At 38.9% G+C, this 15,425-nt stretch overlaps 3 protein-coding genes across 3 annotated transcripts; 2 read left to right on the top strand and 1 right to left on the bottom strand.

Moving 5' to 3' along the window:
- Nucleotides 1–994: 994 nt before the first annotated feature.
- LOC123309279 (protein daughter of sevenless) lies at nt 995–9,711 on the top strand. The gene is made up of 8 exons (XM_044892312.1): nt 995–1,399; nt 1,525–1,846; nt 1,899–2,047; nt 2,104–2,371; nt 5,594–5,750; nt 5,906–5,960; nt 6,022–6,450; nt 7,248–9,711. Exons 1-8 carry the CDS (start codon nt 1,280–1,282, stop codon nt 7,566–7,568), a joined length of 1,821 nt encoding a protein of 606 aa, XP_044748247.1. The 5' UTR covers nt 995–1,279; the 3' UTR covers nt 7,569–9,711.
- A 581-nt stretch (nt 9,712–10,292) lies between these two features.
- On the bottom strand, nt 10,293–12,601 carry LOC123310444 (desmoplakin-like). The gene is made up of 7 exons (XM_044893912.1): nt 12,461–12,601; nt 12,331–12,403; nt 11,982–12,275; nt 11,559–11,928; nt 11,072–11,385; nt 10,744–11,012; nt 10,293–10,683 (listed from the first exon to the last, which is right to left on the bottom strand). Exons 1-7 carry the CDS (start codon nt 12,487–12,489, stop codon nt 10,362–10,364), a joined length of 1,671 nt encoding a protein of 556 aa, XP_044749847.1. The 5' UTR covers nt 12,490–12,601; the 3' UTR covers nt 10,293–10,361.
- Nucleotides 12,602–12,627: 26 nt separating this feature from the next.
- Nucleotides 12,628–15,221, top strand: LOC123309728 (histone deacetylase 11). Its single transcript, XM_044892962.1, has 7 exons — nt 12,628–12,844; nt 13,394–13,523; nt 13,603–13,713; nt 13,767–13,858; nt 13,977–14,354; nt 14,578–14,686; nt 14,960–15,221. Exons 1-7 carry the CDS (start codon nt 12,840–12,842, stop codon nt 15,116–15,118), a joined length of 984 nt encoding a protein of 327 aa, XP_044748897.1. The 5' UTR covers nt 12,628–12,839; the 3' UTR covers nt 15,119–15,221.
- Nucleotides 15,222–15,425: the final 204 nt, after the last annotated feature.

The following is a 15,425-nucleotide window of genomic DNA, read 5'->3' as shown; positions in this document are numbered from 1 at the left end:
TAAACCTCTGATTCCTGCCTAATCTTTCGAATATTATTGCTTTTATTTTCTCAGCCTTACATGGAACATTTTTCATACTCTTTCATGTGTTAGATTCACTCACTCATCGTATATTCATATCCACAATATTTGATGGAGAAATTGATGAATATAATAAGACCGTCTAAAAGATTGAGAAAAATGTTTCAACGACAGTAATAAATAAAATATTGTCTCCATAAAATTGATGTCAATTTGTCGATTTTCAGCTTGTCAGGTACACACCTCCTGCGTTAGACTTGATAATGGCACTTTATTTCGAGAATACTAGGGGGTTTTTCAAAGAAAATTGGTATTATTCAACAGCTTTGTCTTACGATACAATGAAGAATGTTCAGAAGGAAATCAATTCCGGGTTGTTATATTGTCCGGCAGTAAATTTAAAGAATTAATTGGAACATACAAAACTCCTGCTCTGAAGCTACAATGTTTGTTCCTTCTTTTGAAAGAAATCAGACAGATCGATGAAAATGAAGATTTTCCGACATTATTTGAAGTGATACACAAAAAGACTTTGCAGTAAATCTGTATGCATATTCGAATATCAAAAATTATAAAGAAATTATGTGGATTCTGGCGCATCCACCATGTAAGAATTTTGGAATCATACAGCAATCCAGAGACTTTCTCTATGCAGCAATCTCGTCAAGTAATGAGGGAATTCAGATTGTATTTTGATAAGATGGAACTTCCAAATCAATAATGTAGTACATTTCAATTGCTGAATTCAATTATTATATTTCATTACAGTGACTAACTCTTGTAAAAGATTTCATTTTAGAATGGTAGCCCTCTGTTCTCCAAGAAGAGAATTAGCCATTAGTAATGGTACAGTTTTCTATACAAAAACATGAATAGATAATCATCAATAACACAAATGAATTAATCGAAAGCTGATTTTGTTAATAACAAAATGATTGAAATCACTTTTGTACTAGAGTAGATAATTTTTGTTTATTGTGAACTGTTGACATTTACTGACAATAGTGACAAAGACAAATGTACGTGTGACTTGTGACAGCGATTGAAAACAATGGATTGGATTTAGTATTTTGATTGTTTCTAGGGGTAAAAATCTATCGGAATTTGGCAACTCTGTTCAATCAGCTGGTATTCCCTGTTTTACTTTTCTGACGTAAATTGTACATGCGAATTGTAAACAGCCAACAGTGTTTAATTGTTTTTACCTTCCTCAAATGACATTGTATTAGTCATCATCTGGTAGACTCAGATTGCACACATGCAGAAAATAGAAAAGTATTTAGACAACATCACTAATAAGATGGCAAAAACCAACCAAGAAGTGGTGTTCGAAGGTTGGTTGACCAAATCACCACCGACAAAGAGGATTTTAAGAGCGGTAGGTCCCTTAATTTTCTAAGGTATTATCAACATAGCAACATACTATCTTGCATGCTACACAATGAATGAATCATTTCTTTAACTAGTATTAATTCGTGTATATCTATTTTAATTGTCTTGTAGAGGTGGAGACGTCGTTGGTTTTCCTTAACACAAGGTGAATTGCCAGGACAATATGTGCTGAATTATTATACTGACAGAAATTGCAGACATTTAAAGGGTGTTATAAATTTGGACCATTGTGAACAGGTTGATTTAGGTCTTCGGTTGGAAGAAAGAAAATTAAAGTTTGATCATGTGTTTGATATCAAGACTCCTACCAGAACATACTACTTAGCAGCAGATACAGAAGTGGAAATGAGATCTTGGGTGAAGTGCATCTGTAAGGTATGTGGGTTAAGAGCAGATGCAGCAACGAATGACGATGAAGAGTCAAGAATTTCAGGTGAGTTTTTGTTAAATTAAACTAACGATCTTGTTGAGTTATGGTTTTGCAGGGAATCTCAGTAATATGCCTTCAGATGTAGAAGTTGTGGAGGAAGATAGTGGTACATTAAAAAGAAATAATATTACCCCCGTTAGTACTAGTCCTTACATTCCAATATCAGAATGTATGACAGGCAAATATCCTGTTTTTGATAGGCAGGTGAGTTTCTTAGTCTTTTTCAATATAGGTCCCTATACGTTTAACCTCTTTTTTAGGAACTTAATTCTCTGACCCAAAAAGTAACGAGTTGGCAAAATAATACATATGGAACTGGATCTTCCCAGAAAATATATTTAAATTATGTTAATGACATTCAAATGTTTTACGATAGTCCAAGGAGTCATATAGCGAAATCCCCCCCAAACGACACAAAACTAGATCAAACAGCTGATCAAGGTAACGATGGTTCCCCCTTGCAAAGTCCCACTGATTCAGAGAATGTATTCATCGAAGGAGATTGGACTGATAATGCATCATCTGAAGGTAAGTGGAAATATTTTCTGCAATTGATTAGGATATCCTAGTACTTTGGGATTTCTTTAAAATGATTTTAAAAACTGACAATATTGGATGTGTGTTTTAAATTGATAGTTTTTATTTTAGATTGAACTTTCTTTGACGGTTTTTTCGAAATTTCTTCCAATACTGAATATTATTCTCTTTTGTGCCAATATTCAACTAATATTGGCAAAGATTTGAACCAGATTCGTTTCATTTCAAAGGGAGTGATTTTTTGTGATTATTTATTTGTTTACATCCTTATCAAGGCTTCATTATTCATTTGCTTTTTTAAAGCAATCTCCAGACCATTTCCTCTCACCCTTGTGTGATAAACGCTTTGTACTTCTGAGTAATCAAATATTAGTCATTCTGAAATAATCGTTCAAAAACTAATGAACTTTCTAATTGTAAATGAGTAATGGATAAACAATCTGATGCACTTATCAGAATAATTACCATTGTTTAAGTGAATAATTGGTTTTTCTTCTTCATGCAAATTCATTAGAATACTTCAGTTGGTTGAGTGTCATTAGAATGTTTTCAACAGATTTGTGTTTCATTAAAAGATGCAGCACAGTGAAATTTAAATCAAAAACTATGTTATTTCCCTAATGAAGAATAATATCACTTTCGTATTGATATTTATGTTAAATCTTTGTATTTTTTATATTTTATCAGAAAATGAAATTCCGCTATCTACCCGCGCTTTTCGCCCGAGCTTTCTACACGCGCTTTCCACCCGCGCAATCTACCCACTCTTTTCAACCCACGCTTTTCCACCCACGCTTTTCAACCCACGCTTTTCCACCCACGCTTTTCAACCCACGCTTTTCAACCCACGCTTTTCCACCCACGCTTTTCAACCCACGCTTTTCAACCCACGCTTTTTCACCCACGCTTTTCAACCCACGCTTTTCAACCCACTTTTTCTACCCAAGCTTTTCACCCCACGGTTTTCGACCCACGCTTTTCAACCCACGCTTTTCAACCCACGCTTTTCAACCCACGTTTTCTACCCAAGATTTTCAACCCACGGTTGTCGACCCACGCTTTTCAACCCACGCTTTTCAACCCACGTTTTTCAACCCACGCTTTAAACCCACGCTTTTCAACCCACGCTTTTCAACCCACTCTTTTCAACCCACGCTTTTCCACCCACGCTTTTCAACCCACGCTTTTCCACCCACGCTTTTCAACCCAGGCTTTTCAACCCATGCTTTTCAACCCACGTTTTTCGACCCACGCTTTAAACCCACGCTTTTCAACCCACGCTTTTCAACCCACTCTTTTCAACCCACTCTTTTCAACCCACGCTTTGCCACCCACGCTTTTCAACCCACGCTTTTCCACCCACGCTTTTCAACCCACGCTTTTCAACCCACGCTTTTCCACCCACGCTTTTCAACCCACGCTTTTCAACCCACGCTTTTTCACCCACGCTTTTCAACCCACGCTTTTCAACCCACTTTTTCTACCCAAGCTTTTCACCCCACGGTTTTCGACCCACGCTTTTCAACCCACGCTTTTCAACCCACGCTTTTCAACCCACGTTTTCTACCCAAGATTTTCAACCCACGGTTGTCGACCCACGCTTTTCAACCCACGCTTTTCAACCCACGCTTTTCCACCCACGCTTTTCAACCCACGCTTTTCAACCCAAGCTTTTCAACCCACTTTTTCTACCCAAGCTTTTCACCCCACGGTTTTCGACCCACGCTTTTCAACCCACGCTTTTCAACCCACGCTTTTCAACCCACGTTTTCTACCCAAGCATTTCAACCCACGGTTGTCGACCCACGCTTTTCAACCCACGCTTTTCAACCCACGCTTTTCCACCCACGCTTTTCAACCCACGCTTTTCAACCCAAGCTTTTCAACCCACTTTTTCTACCCAAGCTTTTCACCCCACGGTTTTCGACCCACGCTTTTCAACCCACGCTTTTCAACCCACGTTTTCTACCCAAGCTTTTCAACCCACGGTTGTCGACCCACGCTTTTCAACCCACGCTTTTCCACCCACGCTTTTCAACCCACGCTTTTCAACCCACTTTTTCTACCCAAGCTTTTCACCCCACGGTTTTCGACCCACGCTTTTCAACCCACGCTTTTCAACCCACGTTTTCTACCCAAGCTTTTCAACCCACGGTTGTCGACCCACGCTTTTCAACCCACGCTTTTCAACCCACGCTTTTCAACCCACGTTTTCTACCCAAGCTTTTCAACCCACGGTTGTCGAACCACGCTTTTCAACCCACGCTTTTCAATCCACGCTTTTCCACCCACGCTTTTCAACCCACGCTTTTCAACCCAAGCTTTTCAACCCACTTTTTCTACCCAAGCTTTTCACCCCACGGTTTTCGACCCACGCTTTTCAACCCACGCTTTTCAACCCACGTTTTCTACCCAAGCTTTTCAACCCACGGTTGTCGACCCACGCTTTTCAACCCACGCTTTTCAACCCACGCTTTTCCACCCACGCTTTTCAACCCACGCTTTTCAACCCAAGCTTTTCAACCCACTTTTTCTACCCAAGCTTTTCACCCCACGGTTTTCGACCCACGCTTTTCAACCCACGCTTTTCAACCCACGTTTTCTACCCAAGCTTTTCAACCCACGGTTGTCGACCCACGCTTTTCAACCCACGCTTTTCCACCCACGCTTTTCCACCCACGCTTTTCAACCCACGCTTTTCAACCCACTTTTTCTACCCAAGCTTTTCACCCCACGGTTTTCGACCCACGCTTTTCAACCCACGCTTTTCAACCCACGTTTTCTACCCAAGCTTTTCAACCCACGGTTGTCGACCCACGCTTTTCAACCCACGCTTTTCCACCCACGCTTTTCAACCCACGTTTTTCAACCCACTTTTTCTACCCAAGCTTTTCACCCCACGGTTTTCGACCCACGCTTTTCAACCCACGTTTTCTACCCAAGCTTTTCAACCCACGGTTGTCGACCCACGCTTTTCAACCCACGCTTTTCAACCCACGCTTTTCAACCCACGTTTTCTACCCGCGCTTTTTGCCAGCGCTTTTTACCCACTTTTTCATGAAATGATGCGGAATTGAAGAAACAAAACGAGGAGAACATTTTGAAATTTGAAATTTTTGAATCTGAACGCGAGAGAAAAAGTCGACTTGCCACAGCTAAAAGTATAGATTAGTTTGTTCACGAGAATGTAAAAATTTTGATATTTTTTTTAAGGGAGGAGGGTTAAAAGGCCATCTACGGGTTCAATCGACTTGGATCTCATCGCAACTCAAAAGTTCACAAAGACTGAAGCGCCTCCTAGGCCACCCAAACCTACAAATGTCGTTCTTCAAAATTCTCCCAATTATTTGAATTTATCTCTGCCGCCAAGGTAAGACATAATCTCTTGATTTTTTTCTGTCAAATTCAAATGAAGTAAACTAACTTGACATAAGATTAACCTAAATTGTGTCTAAACCATTGATTTCCTAACCTTACTATCTCTTGTAAGTTATAATAATTTCTATGGTCTCAATTTATTTTCAGTAGCGACCAGAAGGACCCTACGACGGGCGAAGTTACTACAAATAATGAATCACAGGTAAAAATGAGTTTGGTTCTGTTTCAATCCAGTGCTCTATTAACGGGTTATGTTTCCTCAGAAAATCGTCACAGATGAGATGTATGATTTTCCGAGATCGCACCACGTAGAGACGGATACTTTGAGGCATTCGTTCACGAGAAGACACTGCTACAATAACGCCGCGCCGGTCCGGTTGGACGGTCAGATATTCAAGTATGACATTTCTCCCAAGCCCAGCACGAGTCAGGTGTTCAGGTACGATCTGAACGACACCCAGGAAGAACCGGCGTCGCCGCATTCTCAAGGCTCCTCCACTCCGGCCTATTCCAACCTTCCGAGTCCCCTGCTCACCGAGACGCAGCTGATGCCGCCCCCGATCGTGCATCGAGAGCTCAAACCAAAGAGGAAACTGTCAGATTCCCTGTCTATATGCTCTATGAACGAACCGCCCTCTCCCAGGAGCGCGCCATCGGTGGACAGGAAGTTGAAGCCGCCTACACCACTACAGGTAAATATAAGAATCAAATGAAATTCATATTCAATCGCCTAGATTTTGGTAGAATTCATCGAGAATTTGTTCAAAATATGCATAAATCGTATACTTTTGTTTTATTTGTGATATACAGGGTGACAATTTGAAAACTTGCCAGGCCAGTTATGTCGCGACAAGGATGTTTTCAAAGAAAATGCCGAAACAGGTCAATTTTTTTACGTAGGGGGACATATTTTGAGCTGAATTTTAAGCTGGGGAGAAGAGGGTGAGCTAAACCTCAATTGGAAGACAATATGTCACTCTATATAATACTATTGTCTTCAAATTGAAGTATAGCTCACCCTCTACTCCCTATGAAGAATTTAGGGGTGATAGTCAATACACCTAGGTTCGAGGAGATATTATTATTTTAAGTACCTAAAAAAAGGGGGTTTTTAAAATTTAAAGCGTTTCGTTTCTATTGCACAAGTTGGCAACATCGACTGAAATATACGTTGATAATAAAGGGCAACAAATGCACTATCTTGATGAGATAGACAAAGATGGCTGTCTATAAAGTCTGCGACGAACAAGGAAGGTCGTAAAATTTTATTGTATCTTTATGGCCGGTTGCTGTTGAGGCTCGCCAGTGAGTACGCGCCTTATGATGGCTGTAAATCAACAGCTGTTATTTAAAAAACGAGCCATTGTTTATTTTCATTTTCTAGTAGGCGCTGTTGCCAAATCGTAAACTAGAAACGAATCGATCATTTTTCGAAATTTTGAATCTCGGTCGAAATCAAGGTAACGTGATATTTTCTGTTGCCGTTCAGGAGGCTCACATGAGAAGAAACGCCAACATGGACGAGGACCGCAGGCTGAGGGCGGCCCCTAGCCCCTCTCCCTTGAGCAGGGCCCACTCGGACGAAAACCTACCTTCTCCCCTGGAGGGCGATTACATAGTGTCCAAGATGCAATATCTGGACCTCGACCTGGACTGCAAGATACCCAGTTCGTCGTCCGTAGGCATCGTCAAGAACGAGTCCAGCACGGTGTACAAAGAGGTCGACTTCAAGAAGACTCACGCGTTCAACATCACAAAGAACATCTTGGAGAAGGAGAGACAGGACACGGTCGCTTTTCATAAGAAATGAGGCAGGTGTCGTCTCTCTCGTCGGTATTTTTTTTTTTGTATTATTTATGTATATTTGCTCACTAGACTGTTATTTTTTTTTTTAATATTATATGATTAATCTTCGATGATCGATGGGATGAGATGGTCAAATCATGACTCAGCGTTCGGAATTTCCTTTAGTTTCAGTAAAGTTGAAGGAGATTATTGAGGGTAAGTCTTTGATTGGTGAACGAGCCCGATTTTCGGTATAAACATAGACAATAGTATATTATTCAACTAGCGTATTATGGTATCCTAGTTGCATACTGTACTTTTTCCGCCATTGCGTAGTAGTGGACGAAAATTTCTTTTGTTTGCTGGCCTCGGCTACGTCGCCTTAGTTGCCAATTCTATCAGTTCTGGAAGAGCGTTACTGATATCCATATCGCTATCACTATTCATATTCGATTATTATAAACACTTACTCATATTCAAACTACGTTCTTAATTCACTCGTAAAGTTTGCGGATTTCGTGAAAAATTCATTCGATAATAAAAACTGACAGTTATTATCACTGGCACTAATGTTTCATTATGGATTTTCATCAAGTATGGGCCACTTTAATTCGATATTTCACGAAAATGACTCGATGGCTGCTCTCGTACTGTGACGACAGCGGACGAAAAGTGTTTACGGACGAAAAATAATTCCTTCGAGTTTCATTTTCGACATAAGTTCGATTTTTGTCAATATTTTGTCGAGGTTATTCCGAAAATGGCTCCCTGTAGCACCCTTGAAACCAAAGAAACGAACTATTCGAAGATAATGAGTGAAATATGAACCACTGTCATGAATTATTTTTACTGATCACCCTGAGTGAATCTTCTTCCGTTAACTATACTATATTTTCCTACTCCTTATCGCAGGTTCCAGTTACGCGCTTTGAACGAATTCCTATCGCAATTTCGGTTTATAAAAAATCAAAACATATCTCAAAATGATATTGATACAACGTGTATCCAAAAAACATGATACTACCGACGTAAAATCAAAACTAAACATATCGTATCTTACCAATAACCATTTCTTACTCCCAAGGTCGGATACCTTCAGGAGAAATGGGAAGAAGGTTCTCGAAAACCCCGGTTATAAGGCTAGCCATTCAGGAATGCTTCAGATGCATACACCCAGTTACAGAGACGCCAATGATAATTTAACGGTCCCTTCAACTTTTAATCCTCCATGCAAAGGGGTATACAGGTTTGGTGAAGGCTGATCTAGGGATAGGAAATATCCCATGAGAGGAAAGTTGAAGGCAAATCGCATCAGTTAAACAAGGGAAAATTTTAGAACAATTTTCCCCGCTTGAACTTCGAATTGGGAGAGGAGGAGAAATATTTTTTCTCTTTATTTCCCGCCTGGTTTTGTCCATACATCTTTGTTCCACTCGTGCATTTGCTACCTCAGGACAATTTTTGCCGATCCTGTATGCACCGTTTAATGGAGGATTAAATTATAATTGACTTCCCGGAATGGGCGATAGTGTCTTAAGAAAATTCGTGATATATCGATTTCGTGCAATATTGAGAACGTCTTTGCATTCATTAACTGCGACGTTGAAACTCATTAAAAAAACATTTGAACGGTATATTTAGCAATGTTCTAAAGTGGCTATGACGACTGAAACAAAAGATGTGCAGTCTAACGGTTCTGCCGCCTACTGCCTAAAAAATAATACTTACTGCACGTGAATTTCTTCTTTTTGTACTAAAGAAACGCTACTTGATATTTTTTTAAAATTTTATAAATAGCACAATGCATTAGGTAACAACTCGATGTTCTAATGGCGGTGTTTTTCATCTCCTGTTCTATCCGTTTCGATGGACAATGTGATTTACATGTAATTTACACTCAAGGACAATCAAAATCGAGTGAAAAGGTGCAATTTTGGAAAAAAAATTGATTTTATGTATTTAAAAATTGTTGAGACTTAATTTTTCATTTTAAGATTTTTGATTCCTGAAAAACTCGTGGCCATTCGTGAATTTCATATCATTTTGTATCGAAAAATATTTAAAAGATTTTTATGAATAATATTTTTAGGCTGTAAGAGTATTGATTAGTCAAATATTTTAAATATGTTGAACATTGAATTTTTTACAAATATATGTATAGTATTATCGTTGTTTCTTTTATTTTCCCTCCCACCTTCAATCAAAGACAAGTGAATGATGGTTTCATGCAGAACTCTTAAGAAAGGAACCAATCAAATCGGCAGATTGCGATCACAAGAACGCCATCTGTCAGTTAATGTGAGTTTATGCGGCGTAACAAAGAATTATTGAATTATTAAGGCAGAATTCAAACTAAATATGAGTAAATGATATTCCGATCGTAACAGTTGCGGATTTTTAAATCTGGAGGTATTATGTGTATGAATATCCTTTACTGAAAAATATATAAACAAGCATAAGACTGTACTCCGTATTATCTGGGAACCTCACTCCTCCTTTGCCACTATTTGTGCTCTTCCCCAACTGTTGATACTTTTTTTGCTGGTGTGAAAACCCGGGAGGAGCAGAACGCACTAGGGGAAGAACTGCCCGACTCGTTTTGTGAAGATCGTATATTCTGTTTCAAGTTCAATTATGGAATTTCATCAAGTATCATCCACAGAAATTCAATATCTGCGTAAACTCACCATTAGATTGGTCCTAGTAACGCTGTATGAACGCACCCTAACCCAGGGTTAAAAAAGTGATATACCAATCCACCTAAACTTTATTATAAAATATTTTTTATACGCCTATCACAATTACAACATTGACAACATCAGGTATCCCCCGTCCTTCTCGGTTTGGTCTCGATCTGCGAAGCATCCGTCAACACCGTCAAATCGGGTTGTATCTTCTTATCTTTCCTCTTTCCCTTCAATTTCCTCTTCAGGTTCCAAACCACGCGATGCAACCGCTTCACTATGTCCCTCTGACGTCGTATCTGACCCTCTAGTTTCGCCACGATAATTTTCGTCTCCGACCTCCATCTTCTGTTCAGTTCGATCTGCGACTCCAACTGGTCCTCCAGCTCTTTGAGGCTCGTTTCGTTTTCTCTCCTTATGAGGTTGATCTCCTCCGAATGGGACAATCGAATCTCGCTGAAATGTCCAAGCAAAGGTATAGCCCTCATGTATATACCTCATAAAAAAAGGACTTACTTTTGCTTCTGCTCCATCTCCTCCTTGAAACCCCGTTTCATTTCCAACAACTTCGACCTCATACCTTCCAGTTCCTCCAACAGTTCGAAATATTTCTTATCCCCGTCCACTCTCTCCTGCTTCATTTGCGCAATCTTATTGTTCAGTCTCGTCTTCTCGATCTCCCTAGATTTGATGTCATTTTCGAAGTTTCGGATCATATCGTTCATGTCAGCCCTCAATCTAGACGTTTCGGCGTTCAAGATTATGTTCTCCTTCTCCGAGGTCAGCTATATCGAAAACGTCTTCAATCCATCGATTCCATCGAATAACCCAAAGATCTACTCACCAACTTTTGGAAGGTTTTCTCCAGATTCTTCTCCAGTATCAGGAGTTTCGAATTTCCGTCCTCTTCCTCTTCGGTTCTACCCCTCTTGGTCTGCAGTCTCTCTATCTCGTTCTCCAGAAGGGCGCACTGTTTGGCGTATGTGTTTATCTCGTTCTGTTTCACGACAGAATCGCTGTGGGCTTTTTTTAGATCGTCCAAGACGGTTTTCAAGTTCGTGTTGAAATCTGACTTTACCTGGTCTACTTCCGATTTCAGTTTAAGTTCCGCGTTTTCTATCGCTTCTAGAAGACTTTTGGACACTTTGCTCATCTCATCTAGGATGGAAATAAAAGATTACGTATTGAACAAGCCTTGAGTGATGCGATTCATGCACAAATTTTCCTTGTGAAATGGATTATTGGTGCGAGTACTTATATAACGTGGTTAAAATCTCTTGATTGAGATCACCTGTATATAAACACTGTATGTAGTAAATGTTTCCACCTACCTTTCGATTCTAATTCCCTCATGAGAGCGAAATCCTTCTCTATACAAGCCGCCTCAACCACTTGAACAGCTTCATTCACCTTGGTTACGTACTCCTTGTTCCTATCTTCTAACGATTTTATTTTTTTGTTCTGTTTGTTTATCGTCTTGCTCAGTTCTTCTTTAACTTGGTTCGACTGGCTCAGTCGTTGTTGCAGCGCCAATATTTCCTCCTCCAGATTCTTTATGATTTTGGTAGACGAATCTTCTTTGGTCAAGAAGTCGCTTCTTGATTTTTCGATATTGAAGAAGTCGTTTTTGGAAAGTGCTGCCCTGGTCAGTGCCAGTTCATCTTGAAGACTCTTTATTTTACCCTCACATTCGTTTTTCAACTAAAAAACAAATGTTATTCAAAGTGGAAAGTGAAGGATATTTCAGCACTCACCCGTATAGCCTCCGATCTTGGAATAGAATTTTTATTGACCTCTTGATACGTTTTAAGCTCTTCTTCTAAATTATCTATCATGGTAATTGCATTCCGCCAAAGTTGCATCGCGTAGTCTTTTTCAGTCGAAATCAAATTTAGCTGCATTTTCAAATTTTCTATGATTTGCGGTTTATTGGAATCACCACTCTGGTTTTGCTGCTCTTTACTGATATAGTTGGTAATTTCCCTTGAGAGCTTATCATTTTCAACCACAACATTCTTAACTTTTTCGCTAAGGTCACTGTATTCTATCTGAAAAAATTATCATTAAAACCTTGTTAACCCGACGTGAGTCTGAAAAGTTTACTTGAAATATTTGAATCCCATTCGTTAAATCCTGTATCAAAAATTCGTAATTATCAATCAAAACCTGCAAATTGCTGCAAAAATCCCAATTATATTAAGACAAATTCCTCCTTATGGTGGTGGAAACTCACCCAATGTCCACTTCTCCCAAACTTTCCATTTTCCCTACCTCATTCCTAACGTTTCATATTCAAATTTCCTGGATAATTGTCAGTGTCACTGCGGCCATCTATGGTTGGACCGACGTACCAACTGGAAAGGGCAAAATCACCAATCGATATTTTCCAGCCTGGATAAGTTTTAAGGTCAGAACCCCGATTAGTTTACCCGGTTTTTCATGGCCGTTCTGCAGATTCGTAACAACATTGTGTCTTTGAAAAGTCATCAGAGTTGACTCAACTTCGTGAATCGTAAATTAGGTTTGTTGCTTGGGAACGACAATCAATACAAACAATAGAAGTAACCAACCACATAATTCATCTTGGGGATTGACGGTTATGATCCAATAAAATGCAGTGAGTATTTGTTAGATGGATGGAGGGAACAGCATTTGAAGAGATAGGCCGTAGATTTTTTAGAAAATCTTGTTTGCTTCATAATCAATGTATCTGTGATTGAAAATTGATGTAGGATTTAGAAGAACAATATTTTTCAATACATCTCAACATAAGGAGATAATTTTTTCTGGATCTTTTGAAGGTCCTTTCAATTTACCGACGCTTATTCGAAAAAATAATGTTGTAATGAAGACAATTACAATCACCAAATTCATCGAGATTCATTTTGTGAGCTATTAAAATATTCTGCTCCTATCAATTAGTTATTTTGCGATAAAAATGAAACTTTTTTCATTTTCGAGAGGTAGATTGAAAGAAACTCTATCGTTTCTGAGGACGATTCATGAGAGCTTCCAATATCCTCACAAAACTGAAAATTCCTATGATTTTCTTGAACGGAAGTATCTTAAAAGTGAAATATTCCGGAAAAAATGGAACTTTTTGGGTTTTCCAAATGTAGATTGGAAGGAACTCTATCGACATGGAAAATAAAGTCGTCTTTTTCAGAACAAATCTATATTTCGATATCGAAAGGACACAGTGGCCTATAATTTACAGAGAAGAATATAATGTTCATTTGTTCGGCCTTGAAAATTACTTCCCATTCGACACACACAAATGGAAAAATATTTTCAAAGTGAGTAGATTGAATATGTCCCAATTTCCAACAATTCCTTCCCTCTTTAATGATCTAGACTTATTTCCAAACGTTCTAGATTTTAGAGAAACAACATTTATTGAATGAACGGACAATAGTTAAACCTAAAGAAGCGACTAAAGAAGATTTGATGGTCACTCATCCAAAAAGTTATCTGAAGAAACTGAAGGTTTCATTCATTGCTCAATCATAGTAGAAAAAATACAAGTTTTTCTTTTGTAGTTCAGTTTGTATGTCGCCTTCATTGAGGAGTACCTTCTTCTGTGCCTCTTACCGAATTTCATGATCCAGAGATACATATTGAAACCACTCAGGTAATTTCGTTTTTTCCAACTCAGATAATAATATTTATGTTTTCTCCTAATTAAAGACGATGATGTTTGTTTCACGTGGTGTTTTTTCCAGTTTTCTGCACTTCATTTCTGTTTTTAGGTTTCAAACAGGAGGAAGCATTCTTGCCGGCAAATTAGCCCTAGAAAGAGGCTGGTCCATAAATTTAGGCGGCGGTTTCCACCACTGCAGCGCCAGGAAAGGGGGTGGTTTTTGCATATACGCCGACATAACCCTCCTCATACACTTCCTCTTCAAATACTACTCGGACAGAGTGAGAAAAATAATGATAGTGGATCTGGATGCGCACCAAGGAAACGGACACGAGAGAGATTTCAAAAACAATCCGAACGTCTACATCCTGGACGTTTTCAACAAAAACATATATCCCAACGATCACGAGGCCAAAAAAACTATAAGAAGAAAGGTTGAACTTGATTTCTATACCCATGATAATGAATATTTACCCTTGGTCAAAGGGTAAATTGATGTCTTTCCTGTATCTTTAATTTTTTCGAAACATCATTTTTGCTTTGATATGCAAATAAGAGCTAAGCTTGGAATGTTGTGCATGCGCATGCTCGAAATATTTTTAAAAAGTCTTGGTTAGAATAGGTTTTCTCTGGGATTTCTTCAATCCAATAGTAGAACTATATTTTCAGTTTTTCTTATGGAAGAGTTCTTAGGGAATTACTTTTTGTAGGAGTATTATAATGGCACTTGAAGAATTCGATCCAGATTTGATAGTGTACAATGCAGGTACTGATATTTTGGAGGGAGATGCCTTAGGAGCTTTGTCAGTCAGTGCTGAGGTAAATTATTTTGACATATAAAGTGACACTTTTTGAAATGTTTTACCTTTCGTAACCTGCTAGACTACCCTCACAAAACTCTAAGTTATTCTTATGCTGAAAAACAAGGTACATAACGAAAGATAGCTGAAGAATTATCCACAGAATCCATTCAATAAAAAGAACTTTACCTTTAGTGAATCAGACTACTGTTGTGTTTCTAAGTCTAGTCTTCTGGGACATACAATTACAAAAAATTGTAATGTTGATGAATTATAAACGTCTTTCTTGCAGGGCATTATATCGAGAGACGAATTGGTCTTTCGTTATGCGAGAGCCAGACATATCCCCATTGTGATGCTGACCAGTGGAGGCTACAAAAGACGAACGGCTGGAATAATAGCACGCTCCATCATCAATTTGTACGATAAAGGCCTGATACGAGCTCCCTGATGAGCTGATGCACTTCATTGTTAGACATTGTTGTAATTGTTATCACGTTGACTTACTTCCAAGCGAAACGTTGAAATTTATGCCAATAAATGATTAGTTCGAACTGTTTTGTTTGAATATGATACGAAATTTTGCCTTTAGGAAATAGTCGAATGTCACAGGCGGTCAAAAATGTTCAGGAGAATAACTATTACAGGTTATCATTCTGTCATTTTTCGATAAAATTCTCAAGTGAGGAATCAAAAGAGCGCAACCATTTCCTCTCCAGGTGGTCTTCCAAAATGTTGACGATATCTCTTTCTTCAAT

This window comes from Coccinella septempunctata, chromosome 3 (genome assembly GCF_907165205.1).
Source record: "Coccinella septempunctata chromosome 3, icCocSept1.1, whole genome shotgun sequence".
Classification (NCBI taxonomy): domain Eukaryota; kingdom Metazoa; phylum Arthropoda; class Insecta; order Coleoptera; family Coccinellidae; genus Coccinella; species Coccinella septempunctata.
The sequence above is the reverse complement of the archived record's forward strand: the minus strand, read 5'-3'. Positions and strand labels throughout refer to the sequence as shown.